This window comes from Microcaecilia unicolor, chromosome 6 (assembly GCF_901765095.1).
Source record: "Microcaecilia unicolor chromosome 6, aMicUni1.1, whole genome shotgun sequence".
NCBI classification, from domain to species: domain Eukaryota; kingdom Metazoa; phylum Chordata; class Amphibia; order Gymnophiona; family Siphonopidae; genus Microcaecilia; species Microcaecilia unicolor.
The window spans coordinates 112,599,092-112,621,756 of NC_044036.1; the positions used below are offsets into that span (position 1 = coordinate 112,599,092).

Sequence of the window (22,665 nt, forward strand, 5' to 3'; positions counted from 1 at the left end):
GCAATAATAGTAATAACCACAGAGAGTCTAATAAAAACTTACTTGGCCTTTACTAGGATTCTCCTTTGGAACAAAGAGAGAGACAATTGGTCCATATTTCTGACATACCTCCCTCAAGTCTTCCACTGCATCTATTAGGCAAAAAACAAACAAACAACAGCTAGGGTTTAGGTGTGTTGGCAAGCAAGGTCAGGAAAACACATACAATACTCATCATACTATTGGTGGTTTGGGTTTTGTTTTTTTGCAAAATCATATACATTAAAATGCAAATTAGCAGCAAGAAACTGTGCTAGAAATGAATACAGTGAAGATCAACAGCTATATGTTCTCCTGAAGGCAATGTACACAATAACATAGGTATGCTGCATTAATATATCCCCCAAATTTTATATATGGTGCTGAAAGATTGGTGCTGAAATTTCAGCATGGATCCAATTTGCACACGTAACTAAATTAATGAGCTATCAACAACGCATTAATAAGTCTTATCAATAATTGAACTTAATTGATCCTCATGTAAGTTTAGAGGTTGAAGAACAGAGTATTATCACATCATATGTCAAACCAACAGGCGAGAAGGGAATTATTGCACATATTCTTTTCTATATTAAATTCCAGTAGGTGTACACATGGGAACATTCAAAGAGTAGATGCTTCAGGTGACCAACAGGTGCAGAACAAGACCAACATTTTGGAGGATATGTTGATCTGATTAGTTTAGATAACTTGAAAGGAGTCCAATAAGCTCTATGAAGAACAAAAAATGATGATTGTGTTATGTCAGCAAAGAAAGTGGGTCCATTGGATTTATACCAAAAGGTCAGCCAATCAATTTCACCATGAAGATAGCACAATTCCAAAACCCAGCTATGTTGGAGCTCAAGACAGGGGTTTGTGAAAGATAATTTGTACTTTAACTATGAAGAATCTGCAGCTTTTAAGAAGCATTGGGCTCCTTTTGATCATTACATCAAATCAAAACAACAGCAGCATCTACTAGAAATTAGATTTTTATATTTATGCTTAAATTGTCACATTTATCTGTATGTAATGCATTTGTTTTTTTCCATTTGTTCTTTGTTGTTGTACATTATATTGGTTTAAATTTTCTTGAAAACTCAATACAAATGATTTTTAAAAATAATAATTAATTTGAGCGACATCGTCTTGTACTCTATAATAACCCATGACTAAAACCTCTAGCATATAACCGAAAAGGGGTCATAGGCGATCCAAAAAGTTGTAAGCGGAAATACAGCATAGCACCATTTATGCACAGAAATGCACCGAGTTCTAGGCTGACATCTACACCAGGTTTCAGCTGTTGTAAATTCCAAAGCTCAACTTTTGACACAGGAATGAACTGTAAGCACTATTCTATAAACAGCGCTTCCCAAAGCTTGAACCCTGGACCTAAGGGCTAAGAAAGCCTTGTGCCTCACCTGTATATCTGTAGAAAGATCAGGAAAAACCCTTACTTTTGACCTAAAATACAAACAACATACCTAAGTATCTTAAAAAGAGTTTCAAAACTGTATTGTGGTCCAGCTGTAAAGCAAAAAGTAACCACCAGTGTAGATCTCTGCATGTAAGTGCTATAGTGCATATCTGCAAGGCAGAATACACATGGGTGAAGCATGGGCGGGACACGGATATGTCTTCAACTTATACACGCACCTTATAGTACATAAGCACCGCCATACTGGGAAAAGACCAAGGGTCCATCAAGCCCAGCATCCTGTCTCTGACAGCGGCCAATCCAGGCTTCGAGAACCCGGCAACCCCCCCCCCCCCTCCAAAAAAAAAAAAAAAAAAATTTTAATGTTCAATGGACTTTTCCCTCAGGAATCTGTCCAAATCCCCTTTAAATTCCGTAAGGCCAGCTGCTGTCACTACATTCTCCGGCAACGAGTTCCAGAGTCTAACTACACGCTGAGTAAAGAAAAACTTTTTCCTACTTGTTTTAAATCTACCATATTCTAGCTTCATCTTGTGTCCCCTGGTTTTGTTGTTGTTTGAAAGTGTAAATACTATAAGTTGCACTGCCTGCTGCATAGCACACTTAGCCGCACCAAATTATGACAGCCACAAAACAGGTATGAGTGTGCCTAAATGTAGGCACATTGATGCTCACTTATGTAGTAATCTGTGAGAGCAAAAGGCCCCTACAGGAAACATTATATATACACATGGTACAATTCAGCATCAGTAACCTGACCTTACATATAAAAACTCTGGCTAACTTCATGCTAAGGCCTGTTGCCTGGATAGGCCTCAAGCTTGTATGCAGGCAGAACAGTGGCGTTCCTAGGGTGGCTGACACCCGGGGCAGATCGCCGATGCGCCCCCCCCCCCCACCCCCCTGGCGAAAAGCCACCTCCCCCAAGGCGAAAGGCCACACCTCCCCCCCCCCCGGTGCATTTTTACCTGCTGTGGGGGGTGCCGCGTGCCTGTCTGCTTCGCTCGTTCCATGCTCCTTCTGCCCCAGAACAGGAAGTAACCTGTTCCGGGGCAGAGGGAGCACGGAACGAGCGGAGCAGACAGGCGCACGGCACCCCCCCCCCCCCCAGCGGTGTGCACCCAGGGCAGACCGCCCCCACCCCCCTTGGTACGCCACTGAGGCAGAAGGACACTGCTAAATATTGCCAAGGTTGGGTTGTGGGTGAACAACAACAACTTTTCTGTAAGAAGCACCTCATGGTCAGAATGACCCTGTCTCATCACGCATGTGGCAAAGCGTTAGGATCTCCACATCACAACATTTGGAATCAACAAATCTGTTTCAGTCTTTGAGGCTCCTTTTCAACCAAGGAATGCACACTGTTTAATGGAACATTAACTTCATGGTTAAGGTGCCCCTTCAGCATGCTACCAGTGGGGCAATATTGTGGCCCCTCAATTCACAACATCTGAGACAAAGTTGTTGTGCATCGATAACAAGGCCTGGAATCACATCACCAACCCAAATGCAGTCTGCAATTTCTGCATAAGAGACACTCATATCTGAGGCAAATGGGTGTTTGCTTTACATCTAATCTGAAGTGCAGCCCCTGCTCTGCCTGACTGACTGACCTGCCTGAGGAACACTCTGCCACCTGTTGGATGTCTTGTGCCATCTCCACCCAGGCTGTATAGTTGCCATGTAATTGCTGTGCAGTGCTATTGGGCTAGGATGTGGCTATACTAGAAGCCTACCTTAGGGTCTAACTGACATGCGTTTGCTCTGAGCTGTTTTCATAAGACCATCTGTCATTCTTGCCTATTCATTTTGCTCTTGCTACTATGTAAATAAGTAATCCATTTTTGCAATTCATTAGGGTGTTGTGTCAGTATATTTTGGGCATGAGGACTCAGATATATAAAGGGAACGTAATTACTTTCCAGACACTACACTAATACTAAAGTGTTTCTGTGTCACATTTTTCCACAAGTTATACTAAGAGTCGTGTTCCCCAATTACACCCAAAAAGGGTGTAATCTGTGTATGCCCCAAAATTCTATAAATGAATCTCAGCTCCAAGACACTGTTACAGAATTGGTGCTTAGCACACGGCATCAAGATGCCCAATTTAAGGTGCCAAGTTATAGAATTGCCCTGTTAGTTTGTGAACCCTCTAAGGACAGGGAAATACCAAGTGTAGCTAAACGCAACTCACCTTGAGCTACTTCTGAAAAGGTGAGAGCTAAATCCAAATAAACCACTAAATAAATTCAATAAATACTGTATTAAAAAAATAAAATTCCAACCTGCCAAGTGAACACAAACCTTCATAATCCTTCCCTCCCTCTAGGCAGTTTTCATCCAACACATTCAGCAATCTCAACACAGGGGTAGGAAGCATCATTAAATCTTCAACGTGAGGAGCTGTTATAGGGAAAGCAAATAAAGTTACTGAGTGGAAAACACTATCCAACAGCTAATATAAAAGTTAGAATGAATGCATGAGACATCTTTATCATATCAAATTAAACAGTGAGGAAACCAATAAAACTTGATAAATGTAACTGGAAAGAGTCAGCTGGGTTGATGTAAGTGTGAGGTTCATTACTATCATATAACCCATTTGGAAAAATTGCCTGCTGCCCCCCTCCCCTTTCCCATTGAGGGAAGCCATAAAATCCTAAGGTTCATGGATCAAAGATCAAGAATATGGGGAGTTGCAGAGGTTGGTCTACTGCTGGTTGTGTCAGGTCACTTGGAGAGCAAAAAGAATACAAAATGGGCCTTCAAGAGTGGAACAGTTTATGTTCAACAGTTTTTATTGATGACATTGCAAAACAAAATCCACATTCTAAACATTACCAATGCAATCCTAAATAAATACATAGGTAAAACAGTTTACTACTTATAGTCATCAAGCTTTTATCATGTAATTGCCCCCCTCCCGCCCCTCTCTCTGCTAACATTTTATATTTAAATCTATTATTAGCATTCAAGATATACGACAAGAACCAGCAGCAAAACAAATAAAATCAGGTATACATGAGGCAACATACATAACTGCAACATGAACCTACAAAGGGGACCTTGTTTCTGATAATCCCACACTAAAAAACTCATTGCCTCTACAGTGAGCAACTTTTCTCAACTGGGCAAAATAATATATATTTTGTATTGACCCCCTTAATGCTCTATTTCAGCAGTTTTATGATAGACACATCAGTGCCAATACTTTGCAAACTAAAATAGCTTCCTCAAATTTACCCAGACGACTAAAAGGAGATGTTGGCACCTGACGAACAGCAAAACAATTGTCTTATCATCAAAAGTTGTTACAGATTTTTATAAACCTCCCCTCCCACCCCCCATCCCAGAGACTCCACAATTACAAGTAACCATGCTGAATCCCAAAAACCACTACTAACATGACAAAAATCCTCCCCCCTCTCCCCATCCATTCCCTCTCCCCCACCTAAGGATATGTCCAGCCCCCCAACAATTAAGAGTGGAACAGTTTAAAATCCTTTAATAATAAAAAAAAAAAAAAACCGACACGGGCTGTTTCAGCGCCAACTGCGCCTGCCTCAGGGGTCAGATAAATACGTTGCGCAAAAGTAAATAAAATCCAAAAAGGACACAACAGCTCGTGATAGCTGGCTGTAGAACAAAATGAACGGGTTCTTCAGTGTCCCAAATTTCCAACAATCCGCCAGGAAAACCATCACCCAATTCCATTTAAAGAATCTATCAAAATTCTGGGTATTATCTTTGACACTAAGCTTACTTTTAAACCTCAAATAGACTATTATCCACTCTTCATTCTTTGCACTCCACTGCATCCGTTCTGTATGACTCTTACTCCCTGCCACACTCCTTCGTCCACTTCTCTTAGCCCTTGTTATATCACATCTTAACTACTGTAACTCTCTTTATGCTAGCATCCCTTTATACTCTTAAATGACTTCAACTGATCCAATCCACCACAGTCAAATTAATCCACAATGCCCACCACTTTGACCACATTACTCTTCTCCTTTCTTCATAACACTGGCTCCTCATCATTACACGTGTCGAATATAAACAACTTCTCCTTGTCTACAAGAGCCATTTCCTATCTCACCAATCTCATCTCTTGCACTCCCCTACATTGCCTCTGCTCAGCTGATAAAAACCTGTTAACCACACCCTCATTCTCCACTCTTCATCTCAACATCTCATGCCTTTACATACCTGGGTGGAACAGCCTTCCCCTCCATATTAGAAACCAGCCCAAAATCACAGCTTTTAAGAAACTACTCAAGACCCATCTCTTTCTGAATCTCTTCCCCGTTACGACTATCCCTACACCCCTCTGTTTTAAAAACTCTTATCTTTTAAATTCTCCTTTATTTTAGTTTTCCTGTAAACTGCTTAGATGCCTCAGTTTGTTAGACTAGTGTATTTGGGCTTGCTATACCGCTTTTGCCAACTTAGCAGATCAAAGCGGTTTACATAGTATCAAAAATTCAGAAGAACAGAGAGGAACTACAATATTCAAATAGGAAAGATAACCATCCGTACAGGCTAAAATCAGGGGGAGAGGCTGGACCAGGGAGAAGAGGGAGGGGGGAGAGAAAGAGTGGTAGGGTAAGGTACTTCTAGAAATGAAAAAAAAAGAAAAAAAAGTCAAGGGCAAAGGAAAAAAAAACTCAAAAAAAGGGGTATTAAAAGCCAACGTAAAAAGACAAGTCTTCAGGCCAACTTTTTCATACGATAACTCACTCCTAATTTCTTTGGAAGAGTTCCAAAAAAAAGAAGAGGCACAGCGGCATGGCCTCCAAGCTGGCCTTTTTCGGCCCAGGAAGAACCAAGCGTCCACTGTAGTATATCAAATGCCATGAATGAATGAATAAATAAAAATCACACATGCCCTTCTCATATCACATACTGATTATGGAAATATGGTATACTCAGTTATATAATCATCAAATATGAGAAGAATATAGACTTTACAAAATGCTACCATACAGCTTTTGGCCAGTGCTCAGATTGTGTTACTCCATCATTCATACATTATCATTGGCTCTTCATTCATTATAGGGCTGAATTTAAACTGTTAGTATTGGCTCAAAGCCTATTATGAGAATATTCCTTCATATCGTGCTTCTATTGCTAAACCTTACATACCAGCCTTTGATATCTTTAACTGATCGGATGGATATGCCCTTTCTTTCCAAAGCCCACTGGGAAATTATCCTCCAATACATTGTTTTGGTTATTCCACAAGCTGGGAATGGACTTACTGATACAATTTGAAAAAGTTTAAGGTTTTGTTAAAGACACATTTTTCATTTAGTCATTTGGTACAGTTCCCAGGGGTGGCAGGGCTCAATGAAGTTTATGTGTAAGGCTTCATGCTTTTATGCCACTTTTTATCTCTGGGAAACAGCTGTACTGTGGGAGGGGAAGGGAGAGAAGATGCTGGACTGGACTGGGCCCTGTATTCAGGTCCACCTTTATTTATAGGCCCTGGGCAGCTGCACCCTTTGCCGATTTGTAAAAGTGGCCCTGGGGAGGGGAACTGAACACCACCTCTTCAGATTTTCAAGGAATAATGTAGCTTTCCAAGTTTAATATTAGTAGTAGTAGTAATGCAAACGGCATTATTAATGTTTCATAACAGTGAGTCACTTCACAGCACATTATTTAATGTACATTGTGGTTAAAAAGAATTCTCTGTTAAGCTATATTACTGGCAAACAATACACATCATTACAAGTTAATGTGTCTTATAGCCCCACAGCTTAGTAAATAGGACCTTTGTATGTACCTGAGGCAGCAGCGGGATTAAGTGTCATGGCCAAGGTCACAAGGATCACCAGAGGGAGAAATGAGATTTGAATCCCAGCTTTCCTGGTTTGCAGCTCACTACAGCTAAGCTCTTCGACCCACAGTATGGCCTTACTCAAACTCTTCTATTCCACCCTTCTCCTACCTTCATCGCCACCACAAAGTCAGAAGCAAGCTCAAACTGGCAGGCCAAATGGCAGAAAGTGTCATCGAGATGACAAAACAAATCAGTTTACCAAAAGGAATGCTGAAAAAGGGACTGCACAAAGCTGCTCCAGCAGTAATCCTTTTCCCTGGGTGATCATGAAGCATGCTGGAAAGAAAAAATAACAACACACGTCAGGCTAAATGTCTGCTTAGAATGTGACTGTTTTAAGCACGCAAATAATGGTTTGAGTACATTATTCAAAGAACAATTTAAAACCTATGATCTCCTTCAACAAGCAGGATTGAATCAGGGATACATTTGGGTGATGCCATCTAATGGCTCTGGAAAAGAACATCTCTCCTGTATCTCAAGCAGTAATGTGAAGATCTGAGTGTGCAAGGCCTTTTCTGTGTGCAGAGCCAGAACAGCAGCCAATTTTATAAATCTTTCATATCTAAGAGTATATGCGGTGCAATTAGGTACACACATGTATACAATTTGAGAAAGCAGTAGTCATGGGAGGAGTCTAGGGACAGTGTGAGGAGTCGCCGCACTTTACACGCTAACATTTATGCCCGCTTCTGGAGTTGGTCCCTTCTGTACATGTATCCTCCCCATACCCTTTCTGCTCAAAACTCTACAAAAATCTCAAAAGAAGACAGTGTGAAAAGATTCTCAAAGTACTACTCTGGACTGGTCCCAACAAAAATGTTTTCCCATCCTTGAACGTCTGCCTATTCAACACCAAGTTCAGTTCTGAGATTTTCCAAATTTTTTTAAACACAAAATCAGGTAAATCTCATCCCAATCCCCAGTCTCTGGTGGTAACAGTTTGGAAACTGACCATTTCCAAGTGGCTCCTTTGAGTCTACAGTCCCCAAGTCAGGGCATTCTCCTTAAAGAAAAAAAAATGTAAGAAAGTTCTATGCTTTCAATAGGAAAGATTTTCCATTTGGTGTTCTGTGCAACACCAAGATCTGTTCCAATAGCCACCTAATGTCATACTTCAATACCCAAGCCATTTCTTTCAGTGAGGACCTTTAGATATCCGCCATCACAATGAACTTCGGTTCCCTATCCACGTATCGTATTAGTGAAATATAGTGGCTCAGTTCCTGAACTGCCCTGTTTGGATGAACATTTACTTCCAGCCAGCAGTTGACTAGATTAAGGGGCCCTTTTGCAGTAGTGTGGACGCATGTTTTGGGCGCGTGCAGAATCATTTATCAGCGTACCTGTAAAAAATGTTTTTAAATTCTTGTCGAAAATGGACGTGCGGCAAAATGAAAATTGCTGCGCATCCATTTTGGGTCCGAGTTCTTACCGCCAGCCATTGACCTAGCGGTAAAGACTAACACAGTAACTGGGCGGTAATAACCTATGCGCATCAAATGCCACTTGGCGTGTGCCCAATACATACATCCGATAATAAAAATTATTTTTCAGATGCATGTATCGGACGCACGCCAAAAATAAAACTGCCGCAAGAGGCATGCGGTAACTCCATTTTGGCGCACGTTGAGCGCGCTTAGACGCTTACACGGCTTAATAAAAGGGTACCTAAGGCAGCCACTCAACCCTTGCCACTTGCTTTCAGAGGACATTTTCTTCCTGCCCAAATCTGTATAAGAAACTAGTCCTAGTTGGGCCTCTTTGCTAGAGCTTGCAATTCTGCACTTTGGTTGCCTTGCTACAAACTGGAGTCCAAGTCTCCTAAGGCCCTGCTCCTGTTTTTATTCAGCTTTCTGGAGTTCCAGTACTACATCTCAGGTTTTAGATTCAGGCAGCTACTGGTATTGAAGGACTCAACCTGAAGTGAAGGTGGTCACTGCAGGCAAAAGACCCTGCTCTATCTTCTCCTAGAAACAGGGTTTGCATCCTGTGTAAAGCCCATCTGTGGACCTCACCTACTCACCGATCCTGGGTCCTCCTTACTGACAAGTACAGTCACAATGTTCTGCAAAACTGGTCACCAACTTCCCAGCATCCACTTGTCTAAAACTTCATGAGAGGCCAGTACAGAAGCCTCCAGTTCCACAAGACCTTAACAAGGAATAGGTTCTAGTACTAGGTTTAGTAGCAGACTGCTACAATAAAAAGAGGAGTCCGCCACAGCCACGATGCCCAGGAGGGCCTGCAACTCCGAAGAGGAGACAGCTACAGCCGCAAAGCCCAGGAGGCACCTGGAACTCCGAAGACGAGAATGCCACAGCTGCGAAGCTCAGGAGGCATCTACCACTCCAAAGAAGAGAGTGCCAAAGCCTTGAAACCCAGGAGGCGCCTGCACCTCCGAAGAGGCGACTGTCACGGCTGTGAAGCCCAGCAGGCATCTACAACTCTGCAAAGAGGAGACTGCCGAGGCTGAGAAGCCCAGGAGGCATCTACAACCCTGAAGAAAGGAGACCGACATAGCTAGGAAAGCGAATAGAATGTTGGGTGTTATTAAGAAGGGTATGGAGTCCAGGTGTGCGGATGTTATAATGCCGTTGTATCGCTCCATGGTGCGACCGCACCTGGAGTATTGTGTTCAGTACTGGTCTCCGTATCTCAAAAAAGATATAGTAGAATTGGAAAAGGTACAGCGAAGGGCGACGAAAATGATAGTGGGGATGGGACGACTTTCCTATGAAGAGAGGCTGAGAAGGCTAGGGCTTTTCAGCTTGGAGAAGAGACGGCTGAGGGGAGATATGATAGAAGTGTATAAAATAATGAGTGGAATGGATCGGGTGGATGTGAAGCGACTGTTCACGCTATCCAAAAATACTAGGACTAGAGGGCATGAGTTGAAGCTACAGTGTGGTAAATTTAAAACGAATCGGAGAAAATTTTTCTTCACCCAACGTGTAATTAGACTCTGGAATTCATTGCCGGAGAACGTGGTACGGGCGGTTAGCTTGACGGAGTTTAAAAAGGGGTTAGATAGATTCCTAAAGGACAAGTCCATAGACCGCTATTAAATGGACTTGGAAAAATTCCTCATTTTTAGGTATAACTTGTCTGGAATGTTTTTACGTTTGGGGAGCGTGCCAGGTGCCCTTGACCTGGATTGGCCACTGTCGGTGACCGGATGCTGGGCTAGATGGACCTTTGGTCTTTCCCAGTATGGCACTACTTATGTACTTATGTACTTATGTACAAGGAAATTAGAAGACATCAACCACTCCGAAAAGAGGAGACCCACGTGGTCTCAAAGCCCAGGAGGTACCTGACCTTCCGAAGATGAGAGAGTGCCTTGCCCGAGAAGTTCAGAAAGCAGCAACACCTGAGACAGGTAAAGATGTGAAGATCAGGGTATGTCTGCAACTCCCAAGAGACTGCCGCAGGCTTGTCAACAAGATGCCTGCCATGCCACAATTAAACAGCTGAATCTACCGAGACCCTGGGGTGCAAACCACCCCAGTGGTGTTAACAGGAAAATCCGCCATGCAGAATAAAAGTGGCTGCTGCTGCTCAGACACACAGGAAAAGGATAACTTCAGAAAGGAGGCAACTGCTGCCCCACCGAAGAGAATGAGAGGACTGCAAGCCAAATGACAAGAAACCACTGCAGCCTGACGTAAAAAGACTGCCGGCGGTCAGAGACCCCAGCAACAGAGAAGAAAGGCCTCAAACTCCACACACACACACACTTGAGAAATGCCATAGACAAGGAGAAGACCGCAGCGGGGACAAAACCCCAAGAAGCCGGAGCCCCAGGAAAACCACCACAACCCTAAGAGAGTGGCTGTAGAGAAAGAACCCGAAAAGGCGCCGACCCCTGCAGCAGGCCAAAAAGGCAAGCATGGGGCTTACTTAAGAGCCAGAGGGCTCCCACCGCCTGACCCACCAAACACACAGACAACAAGTGCCAGGAAGAGCCAATTGGTGCAGCTCTCACGACTGTCTTGTGCGCATTGGCTTATTTTCTCTTTTTTTTTTGTACTAGAAGCCAGTGGAATGCTGGCCCTTCAAAGCTCACCAAGGCTCTACAGCCGGCCCAGACCAAAATAAGGTAGGCAAGTAGGACAGGTAACCGGCACCGCTGGGACTGACCCCAGCACTAACCACACTCCACCAAATTGCAGCTGCCGACAGAGAAGCAGCAGCCACTCAACTGCAACCCAGGAATCCCCAAGGCCAGGAGCAAACGGCAAAGTACTAGGGGGAGGCCACACTCTGCCTCCGATAACCTTGCCCACCCGCAGAAATCCCCCACTGACCATCAGCACCCGCGCTATTGCCTTTTTTTTTTTTTTACACTCAGCAAAGAGAAGCTTGAAATGGCGGATAAGCTGTGCCACCGCACGCCAAACCAGCGGGAATACGCTGACCCTCACATCACCCGCCAAGCAAGCATAAGTACATAAGTATTGCCATACTAGGACAGACCAAATGTCTATCAAGCCCAGCATCCTTTTTCCAACAGTGGCCAATCCAGGTTACACGTACTTGGCAAGATCCCAAAACAGTACAATACATTTTATGCTGCTTATCCTAGAAATAAGAAGTGGATTTTCCCCAAGTCCATTTTAATAATGGCTTATGGACTTTTCTTTTAGGAAGCTATCCAAACCTTTTTAATCCCTAAGCTAAGCTGCTTTTACAATATTTTCTGGTAACAAATTCCAGAGTTTAATTACACGTTAAGTGAATAAATATTTTGTCCGATTCATTGTAAATTTACTACTTTGTAGCTTCATCAAGTGCCCCCAGTCCTAGTATTTTTGGAAAGGGAAATGGGACTTGATATACAGCCTTTCTGAGGTTTTTGCAACTACATTCAAAGCGGTTTACATATATTCAGGTACTTATTTTGTACCAGGGGCAATGGAGGGTTAAGTGACTTGCCCAGAGTCACAAGGAGCTGCAGTGGGAATCAAGCTCAGTTCTCCAGGATCAAAGTCCACTGCACTAACCACTAGATTCACATCTACCTGTTCCACTCCACTCAGTATTTTATAGACCTCTATCGTATCTCCCCTCAGCAGTCTTTTCACAAAGCTAAGAGCTCTAGCCACTTTAGCCTTTATTCATAGGGAAGTCGTCCCATCCCCTTTATCATTTTCGTTGCTCTTCTCTGCACCTTTAATTCCACTATATCTTTTTTGAGATGCGGTGATCAGAATTGCACACAATATTTGAGTTGCGGTTGCACCATGGAGCGATACAAAGGCATTATAACGTCCTCATTTTTGTTTTAGATTCCTTTCCTAAAAAAATCTTAAAATTCTATTTGCTTTCTTAGCCGCTGCCGCACACTGGAGCAGAGGGTTTCAACGTATCACCAACAATGACACCTAGATCCCATTCCTGGTCAGTGACTCCTAATGTGGAACCTTGCATTATAAAGCTATAATTCGGATTCCTCTTTCCAACATGCATCTCTTTGCACTTGCTCACATTAAACATCATCTGCCATTTAGATGCCTAGTCTCCCAGTCTCGTAAGGTACTCTTGTAATTTTTCACAATCCTGTTGCGATTTAACAACTTTGAATAACTTTATGTCATCAGCAACTTTAATTACCTCACTAGTTACTCCCATCTCTAGATCATTTATAAATGTTAAAAAGCAGTGGTCCCAGTATAGACCCCTGGGGAACCCCACTATCTATCCTTCTCCATCAAGAATGCTGACCATTTAACCCTAATCTCTGTTTTCTATCTTTTAACCAGTTTTTAATCCACAATAGAACACTACCTCCTATCCCATGACTCTCCAATTTCCACTGTAGACTTTCATGAGGTACTATGTCAAATGCCTTTTGAAAATCCAGATACACAGTATCAACTGGCTCACCTTTATCCACATGTTTGTTCACCCCTTCAAAGAAATGTAACAGATTGGTGAGACAAGATTTCCCTTCACTAAATCCATGTTGGCTTTGTCTCATTAATCCATGCTTTTGAATATGCTCTGTAATTTTCTTCTTTATAATAGTCTCTACCATTTTGCCCGGCACCGTCAGGCTCACATCATCTCTGGAACCTTTTTTAAAAAACAGCATTGCAGTGGCCATCCTCCAAACTTCAAGTACCATGCTTGATTTTAAAGATAAATTACATATTACTAAAAATAATTCTGCAAGTTCATTTTTCATTCAATTTTATCAGTACTCTGGGATGAATATCATCTGGTCCAGGCGATTTGCTACTCTTCAATTTGTCAAATTGTGTTGTTGCATCCACCAGGCTTATAGAGATTTCCTTCAGTTTCTCTGACATGTCAGCTTTGCATACCCACTTCACTGGCTCCCTATCCGTTTTCACATCCTGTTCAAAATTCTTCTACTAACCTATAAATGTACTCACTCTGCTGCTCCCCAGTATCTCTCCACACTCGTCCTTCCCTACACCCCTTCCCGTGCACTCCGCTCCATGGATAAATCCTTCTTATCTGTTCCCTTCTCCACTACTGCCAACTCCAGACTTCGCGCCTTCTGTCTCGCTGCACCCTATGCCTGGAATAAACTTCCTGAGCCCATACGTCTTGCCCCATCCTTGGCCACCTTTAAAACTAGACTGAAAGCCCACCTCTTTAACATTGCTTTTGACTCGTAACCACTCACCTCCACCTACCCTCCTCTCCTCCTTCCTGTACATATTAATTGATTTGATTACTTTATTTTTTGTCTATTAGATTGTAAGCTCTTTCAGCAGGGACTGTCTTTCTTCTATGTTTGTGCAGCACTGCGTATGCCTTGTAGCGCTATAGAAATGCTAAATAGTAGTAGTAGTAAAAAGCCACCAAGTGGATGCCCAGCCATGAGCGCTCCTGAATCATGGTTCCAAGGCAGGATACCCCCCCCCCCCCCACACACACACACACTCTCTCATCTCTGAGGCACCTCTCACCTCACAGCCCCGGTCATGTAGCTGCACTCGAGCACAATCCTGCACTGCTTGCTCCGTATACCAGGAGCTGTGCAATGGAGAGAGAGACCATAAACAGCCCTCTCTTAGCTTTAGCCAGTTTTTTTTTTAAGTAGTTTTCAGGTAGCACTAGAGAGCAGAGAGGATGGCAGAAAGTGCAGGGTTTTGGCACCACCAGATATGACCCCCACTAGACAGTCACCCACTAAGCTCAACTGGGAGACGAGTTGACCAACTGGACCAGGAGCAGGGCCTAAGAACCAGGAGCAAAGCACGTCCATCCACCTGCTGGAGATACAAAATACTGGAGAACTGGGCTGGCTGACTTAGTATATATGGGACAGCTCAGTTCTAAGTATTCTGTCTCCACCTGCTGGTCGACGGAGTTAATTACCCACGTCCTGGAACAGTGGGAAGTAACGTAATGGAATAGTTTCTTTGATCTGGATTTAAATATGCTAGGCACTGGTGTCTATGCAAGGCTTCGTGCAGGATTAGCTCATGTGCAAAACCCTTTTTTACATCTGTGCACCCACAAAATTGTGTTCTAAAACTGTGCAAAGTCTTGCATACTTTAAGACATCTGCCTGTGGGCTGCTGTGAGTTTTCTGGCTGCTTTCGAAGGCTGTATTTTACTTCTGGCTGACAAGGCAGTTCCCACTGCAGCACTTTAGTCAAGGCAATAAACACTTTGGATATGTACCTAAATGCTTTGAGTAAAACTTGTATTTGCAACTGATAGGGTTACTTGAAAGACATTTGCTGAAGTTTAGTAGCTATCTCTAAGGATAAAGGATAAAAATGAAACTCTGAAGTTGACAGAAACATGGCAAGAAAACCCCAAGTGCAAAAGACTTACAAAGATGTTGTGACAAAAAAGAAAGGGCTATTTCTGTGACCGACAGATATAGAAATTTTCTGACTGCTCTGCTGCACTGACTTGGAATATATGCCCTATACCTCTGGTTTCCAGTGCGCTCTGATTCCACCAAAACATGCTGGTTTTCTTACAGATATATAACTGCTCTGTTTAGACTCGGCGTGAATTGCTGTAAATTACTGCAGTCTTTAGTATTTCCAAAGTATTCCATATTAAAGCCACACGATCTCTTTAGTAATGGCTTTTCCATATTTGCTGACCTATGATTTCTGAAGTGAGATGATTACTACAGGTGATTTTGAACCTTAAGAGGATTATTATACTGTCCTCCTTGCATTGGTTTCATATTATACTTCATTCTTAACTAAATTCAGCTGGTCCACCAGAGAACAAGAAGCAAAAAGTGTAATGGCTGTACATTCAGGAGGAGATACCCCCGATAAGGCAAAACATTTATCTGATTTACCTGTGAGAAGATCCAACTTCTGGATCTGGTTAATGTAAACAAGAGGAAAAATAAAGGAAGGACTAATCCAGTGACTACAGGCATAGAAATAAAACTCAGCAGGTAACAAGATAAACTTGCCACTTAGTCAACAGAGAGAAGTAGAGAAAGAAAAGGCACACATGCACAATGAATTATAAGGGTAATAAATAAGATGTACTTTTCTGCATTTGTGCTACTAAAATAAGCTATCTTCTGTTACATGCATAATCAAGAAAGCCCCCTCCTGGTCCCCAAAGCAATGATCACTTTGGTCCTGGCATTCCTTGGCAAGTCTTAGGCAAAGCTTGCATTTCTGGGTGTGAGGCTCTAATTATGGATTAGTTGTATATTAACAGGTGTTCATGTCTCTAGTGTGATTTCAGTCTCATGTCATTCTGGAAGGTCTTAACTAAAGGTAACTCTGAATTGTTACCTGATCTTTTCTGCAAATCATTCTCCACCTACAGTTAACCAAATTATATTCTTCAAAAATATGAGTGATCTTAAGTCTGAAATGAAGGCTTTGGAAGGTAAAAGTGATACAAAATGAAATAAAAGTCAATAAATGACTGTGGATCACACACTGAAAATCCTTGAAACACTGGCCTCAATTCAATAAAAGGTGCTAAGGTTAGGTGCCATATTACTGGGCACTAAGCTAATATTCTATAATGGCACATCTGTGTGCCAAATCCATTATAGAATACCAGCCCAACTTTAGGCACGATCACTTATTTCATGTCTATGGTGGCGCCTAAATGCAGTAGTTGTGTGAGTAAAAGCAAATATTCTATTAAGAACGCGCAAGATTAGTTGGAACTCCACTGATGTGCCCATTCCCTTCACACATTAATGCCCCTTTGTAGAAGCATGAGAGAAAAGTTAGGCACTCACTTTACAGAATAGGGGCATAAGTCCATTACGCACACAACAGACAATGAGTGCCTGTTAATGCCAATTATTGGTACTTATCTCCAACTAAAGAACAATTTAGGTCTAATTAGCTAATTGTTATGTGCATAACTGAACCTATTCTATAACAAGGTGCACAATTGCACACCTAACTTTAGATGCCATCTATAAAATTTGGAGGACTGAGTAAAGAAGCCCGAGATAAGTTGATTTAGAGAATCAAAGATGTTGCAATATCAGAATCTTGGGAATCTCTAAATCAGATAAAGGAGAGCTCCCTCAGACTTAAGGATTTCCACGACTTTTGTGTACCAGAAACAGGAAAATAGACTGGAACGAGCTCACAGGGTTTACCAATGTTCAGACTGTAGCCTGTTTTCATTATTTTGAAGAAAAACAGATCTTAAAGAATAAAGTTCAGATCACGTGATGCAGTGAGAGGAGACAGACGTGTTTTGCCTCCTGCTCGAGGGTCCTAATCCTCATCCTTTGACATCGTAATTGAAAACCCCCACTTAACCTGCAGTTTGGCTCGGTAGAGCTGTGGTGGGTCTTATGGACAAATACCTTACTTCAAATAACAGGATGGCCGCAAAATCAGCAAAAAAAAGGGTCAGAACGCTCCAGGACTGCCGAAGACAAAATGGCGGAACAAGGGCAGGCCCCGCAGCTTACTTGCACGGAAGCTGCGATCACGGAACTTACCAAAGCGGTAGTGCTCGCCTTGGAACCGCGACTGCAACAGCTATCGGAGCAGTTGGCGGGGATCTCGCAAATAACGGCGGAATTAACCCGGAGAACCGGCGAATTGGAGTGCCGTGTGTCCGACCTAGAAGATGGCGCCCAGGGGAATGGTGTAGAACTGACGCGCTTGCGGGAACTGGTGGTGGAACAACAAACCAAGTTAGAGGATCTTGAAAACAGGTCCCGCCGGGATAACCTTCGAATACTGGGCATTCCCGAAGCAGTGCCCGAAAGATCTCTGCGTCGGGTCTTGGAACGCTGGATGAGCCCGATGGTAGTGCGGGACGAGGAGCCAGACCCGGTGAAACTTGAGCGTGCACATCGCTTAGGAGCCGCTCGAACCGGTGAAGGACGCCCTAGAATAGTGATTGTCAAGTTCCTCAACTCAGCCCAGAAAGATGTATTTCTCCAACATTACCGGCAACACAAGGAAGAGGTTACCTATGAGGGAGTACAAGTGCGGGTATATCAAGATTATTCTGCAGCGTTGGCGGCAAAGCGCCGTCAGTACTCTGAAGTCTGTTCTCGTCTGATCGAGAGGAAATATAAATTTCAAGTCCGCTATCCCGCAGTGTTGAAAGTGTGGCATAATGGTCAGTGGCGCACCCATGACACACCAGGGAGTGCGATGGCCTGGCTAAATGGAGTCCCTGTGCAGCACGCGGCAGATGACCAAGCTGGGTGAGGCCGAAACAGAGGCGGGAGACCGCGGAGGAACAAGTTACCCTGCAGAGTTGGTGGTAAAGGGGTTAGATGCTTGGCTAGATGAGACTGACACCATGCCAGTTCAGGTGGTTTTTGTTCATGTTGTTACACTATGGTTTACAAGACTGGATTGTTTGGGGTGTGGGAGCGGGCGGGGACTTGGGGTAATGGACAGTAAGCAAGGGCAAGAGTCAGTTTAAGCCCTTTGGGTCCTTGCCCTCTCACCCTCGCCCTTCCTCAGTTGATATTAAACTTCTGGGGGAGAAGAGCAGGTTTTCCCCTTATTAAACATTCATCCCTTTGTTGTTTAAGGTTTTTGGAAATGTTTAAATAGGAATTTGTGAATTAAAGCATGTACCTGCAAATGTTTGGTTGCGTAATACGGTTCTAGAAATGTGGTGGGCGGTTTATGGAGGGGTGTTAATCAGTGGGGACGAAGAGCTCTAGTATGGAAGATGGAGGGATGAGCGGTGGGATAGTGGCTGGGACTGGTTACGGTGAGAGTAGGTAATAAGAGGAGGGAGTGTTAGGTGAGGAATGTGTGTGGGGTAGAATTATAAGAGAGGATGGGACTTCTCTAGGTGTCATTACGTGATCACAGTCAGGCTTCTCTATGGGGGCATGGAGAAGAATGGAACTGGGAGTTGGTGGGGGAAGGGAGGGAGGGTGGGGGGCGGAGAGGGGGGGAGGGAGGTTAGGTATAGGGAGTTCCATGGTGTCCAATGGGGAATGGTCTGCTGATGAGTGTGTTGCTGGGGGGGGGAGCGGTCTTCTGGGAGTGTTCTGGGGTTGCGGACTTCTGGGCGAGGGCTGGGCGCCTGGGAGTTTCTAACTCTATAAAGGAATGGACCTTGATAAAAGCAATAAGTAGGGATTCTGGATAAGTTACCGGTGCCACGATTAATTTCATGGAATGTGTGTGGTATCACCTCCCCTATTAAACGCACAAAAATATTAGCTACCCTCCAGCGTCACAATGTCTCCCTGGCTTGCTTACAAGAGACCAAACTCTCTGATGCAGAGCATCTAAAGTTAAAACAGCGTTGGGTGGGGGACTGCCTCTTTGCATCAGCTAAGGGTAAAAAGGGGGGGGGTGGCTGTGTTGATACATAAGAGCTTACAATGCCACGCTCAAGTAGTGGAAAGTGATAGGAATGGGCGTTACATTTTGTTGCGAATGAATGTTATGGGGCAAGATTTTTATCTCTTAAATGTTTATGGCCCTAATGTGTACGATCATTCGTTCTTCCAACACCTAGTGCGCCTAGGAATACAGCACGCGGAGGTGCCTTGGGTGGTAGTGGGAGACTTCAACCAGGTGCTGGATGTGCAACAGGATCGTTCAGGCCCAAATGTGGGGACGGTAATGGGAGCAGGGAAGGGTTTGCCTTATTTATGTCAAGCCTTGAACTTGGTGGACCCGTGGCGGTTGTGCAATCCCAACGCGCGTGATTACACGCATTTGTCACGGGCGCACGGCACGTGGTCCAGACTGGATATCTTGGTGTCTGCCCCTATTTTCTCGCAGGTAGTACAGTCGGAGATTGGCCCGATGGAGATTTCGGACCACACACTCATTTGGGTAGACATGGATCTTGGAGAGGCGCGGTTGCGACGACGGTTGTGGCGATTCCCCTCCTATTTGGTGGAGGATGAGAATTTTAAGGACTATCTACAGAAAAAATGGTCATTGTTTGCGGACGCGAATGCCTGCCATACTTCTGACGCGAGATTATACTGGGAAACGGCTAAGGCTGTGTTACGCGGGGACATTATAGCATATATGTGTGCGCGATCCAGGCGTCTCTCGCAGGGACTGGTCCGGTTGGAAAGGGTATATCAGGAGGCCAAACGGATTCATATGGCAACTCCTTCGGCGCAGACTAGAGAGCAGATGCTATCGGCCTTGGTGGCTTTAAATGCCCTAATCCATGAACGTACTAAAAAACATCTGTTCTACCGTTCTTTTAGATTCCATCGGTTTGGGAATAAATCGGGTAGACTGTTAGCGCGGCTTGTCAAAACCTGGGGGGGTAGTCGCTTTGTGTCATCCCTAATGGGCCCTAATGGACGGAGGGAAACTCAGACCTCAAAGATAGCGCAGCTGTTTCATGATTATTACGCGGATTTGTATGCGTCGCCGTGCCCTCAGGAGGGGCCTTCCATGAGTGATTATCTTGAGAATTCGGGAATTCCCCGTCTCTCGGCCTCGGCGATTGCCCAATTGAATGCGCCTTTAAGGGGAAATGAGATTCAGCGAGTGGTAAAGACGTTAAGGCGCCGGGGCCAGACGGATACTCGGTCGAGTTCTTTCAGTGTATGTTTCCACAAGTTGCTGTTCCGCTAATCGACTTTTTTGAAGCTTCGCTGCAACAGGGTTCATTCCCGGGGTTTTCAAACGACGCTCTGATCTCTCTGATTCCTAAGCCAGGCAAACCGGCGGATTTGCCTGGCTCCTACAGGCCGATCTCCCTGATAAACGTTGACCTAAAGATCCTGGCCAGAGTCTTAGCAGATAGGTTAGCGTTACATATGCCTTCGCTGATTGGGGAGGGGCAGGTGGGGTTTGTCAGGGGACGTCATTCTTCTGTGAATGTGAGGAAGGTGTGCCTGGCTATTGCGCGGAGCCATGTTGTTAACGAGCCTTTGCTTTTGGTCAGTTTAGATGCCGAAAAGGCATTCGACAAAGTGCGGTGGAACTACATGTTTGCGGTGCTTGACCATATTGGGATTACTGGATGGTTTCGGAAGGCAGTGGAGGCGCTTTATGAAAAGCCAAGAGGGTCTTTGGTGGTAAATGGAACATGTACAGCCCCTTTTGAAGTGTCTTGTGGTACTAGGCAGGGATGCCCTCTATCCCCTTTATTGTTTCTTTTATACCTGGAGCCTTTATTGCGATATATCCAGAGCAACGTGGACGTTGCAGGGGTGAATTTTTCAACATTCCCACTGAAAACACTAGCGTTTGCAGATGATATTTTGGTGACCCTGACACAGCCCAGGCAGTCGATCCCGGCCCTTCTCGGTGAAATTGAAGAGTTTAGTTATTTTTCTGGCTTTACTCTTAATCTACAAAAATCAGCAGCATTCCCGGTACAGGAACATATACGGACCGGGTGGGAGGGGGAGTTTCCATTGTCTTGGACGTCGGGCCCATTAAAATACTTGGGGGTGTGGATACCAAGAGACCTGACTCAGCTCTATGAGCTGAACGTCGAGCCTTTGCGTGTCACTACGAGGACCTCTCTTGGGGTGTGGCAATCGCTGCCGTTGTCGAGCCTGGGTAGAGTGGCACTGTATAATATGGTGTTAGTGCCCAAGTGGACTTATATCTTGCAAACGGTGCCTATATTGCTCAGTAGGAAGGATGAAAGACTAGTGACCCGATTGGTGGAGCGCTGTATCTGGCAGGGGAAGCGGTCACGGATGGCGGCAGCGCAGCTTTATCGACCTAGGGGCCAGGGGGGCTGGGGATTGTTAAATGTTAAGTTGCTGTCTGTTGCCGGGAATATGAGGCACATATCTGACTGGCTCAGAGGCATGAGTCATTTTACCCTTTCGGGGGAAGAACAGCGATTATTACAACCGATACACTTTAGTGCGTGGTTACATGCCCGGCCGTGTGAATACAAGGTACCTGAGCCTTATGCAGTTTTGTTATTACCATTGCGACGGGCCTGGAGGTGGGTGTGTCGCCTTTTTGGGCTCTCGTCGAAGTTCTCACCCTTGTTACCGTTACAGGGCAATCCTGATTTCCCACCGGGTTCGAGTTCAGCTCAATTTGTGGCTTGGAGAGCTAGAGGGGCACATTATTTGCATCAGTTGTACTCAGAAGATGGCGAAAAGAAGACGTTGGGAGCCTGGCGATTGGAATTCGGAAGGGGGGTGGGAGATTTCTTCGCCTGGCATCAGCTCTGCCATTATGTCCGGTCAATCCCCCCCGACTCCTTGAAATTAGAGGTGTGGGCAAAGTTCTTGGAGGTGTTTGCCCTAGATGCACAATCGGCAGTCCCCCTAAAGTATTATCATGCGCGATTGAGAGAGCAACTGGGTGAGGTAGATTATGAAAAATTAGCAACCCATTGGAATAATGAGTTAACCCTGAAACTTCGGGGGGAACAATTAAAGACTTATGTGTTGAATATTCCCAGGGTGACAGAGAATGTGACGCTGAGAGAAACTCTCTACAAATTTGTAATGGGCATTTTTTCTCCCCGCATAGGGCGATGAAGGCGGCAATGCGGATAGATGACACTTGTGCGAAGTGTGCCCACTCCCCGGCAGGCCTTGGGCACATGTTTTGGCGGTGCCCGTGTGTCCTGGATTTTTGGAGGCGGGTGGCTAGGCATGTGTCGGTTATTTGGGGAGTGAATTGGAAGCCCCATGCCTCTCAGTTATTTGACCTCTTCAAGTTGCTGACGCCTGGAGCAGTGGGGCTTAAACCCTTTTTGAAGAGAGCGACCCTTATGGGCAAGAAAGTTATACTGCATCAATGGATAGTAGCAGAGCCCCCAACTTTCCAGCAGTGGAGGTCTAGGATGATTTCTTTGTGTGCGCTGGAGCGTAGGGGGGTGGGGGACCTAGCCTCGCCTAGAGGTGATGCCTTTTGTAGACGGTGGGCACCTTTCTGGGACTCTCTGACCCCAGTGGCACGCAGCAGGATTT

General features: G+C 44.5%; 1 protein-coding gene across 1 annotated transcript in view; it reads right to left on the bottom strand.

The window, feature by feature from the left end:
* The window catches only part of UHMK1 (U2AF homology motif kinase 1), a 50,873-nt gene that overhangs the window by 10,606 nt on the left and 17,602 nt on the right, over positions 1–22,665 (bottom strand). Inside the window, exons 5-7 of the mRNA XM_030207445.1 lie at positions 7,510–7,586; positions 3,770–3,868; positions 43–131 (exon numbers count right to left, since the gene is read on the bottom strand). Coding sequence (XP_030063305.1) covers positions 43–131; positions 3,770–3,868; positions 7,510–7,586 — 265 coding nt within the window. The remainder of the gene's footprint in view (positions 1–42; positions 132–3,769; positions 3,869–7,509; positions 7,587–22,665) is intronic.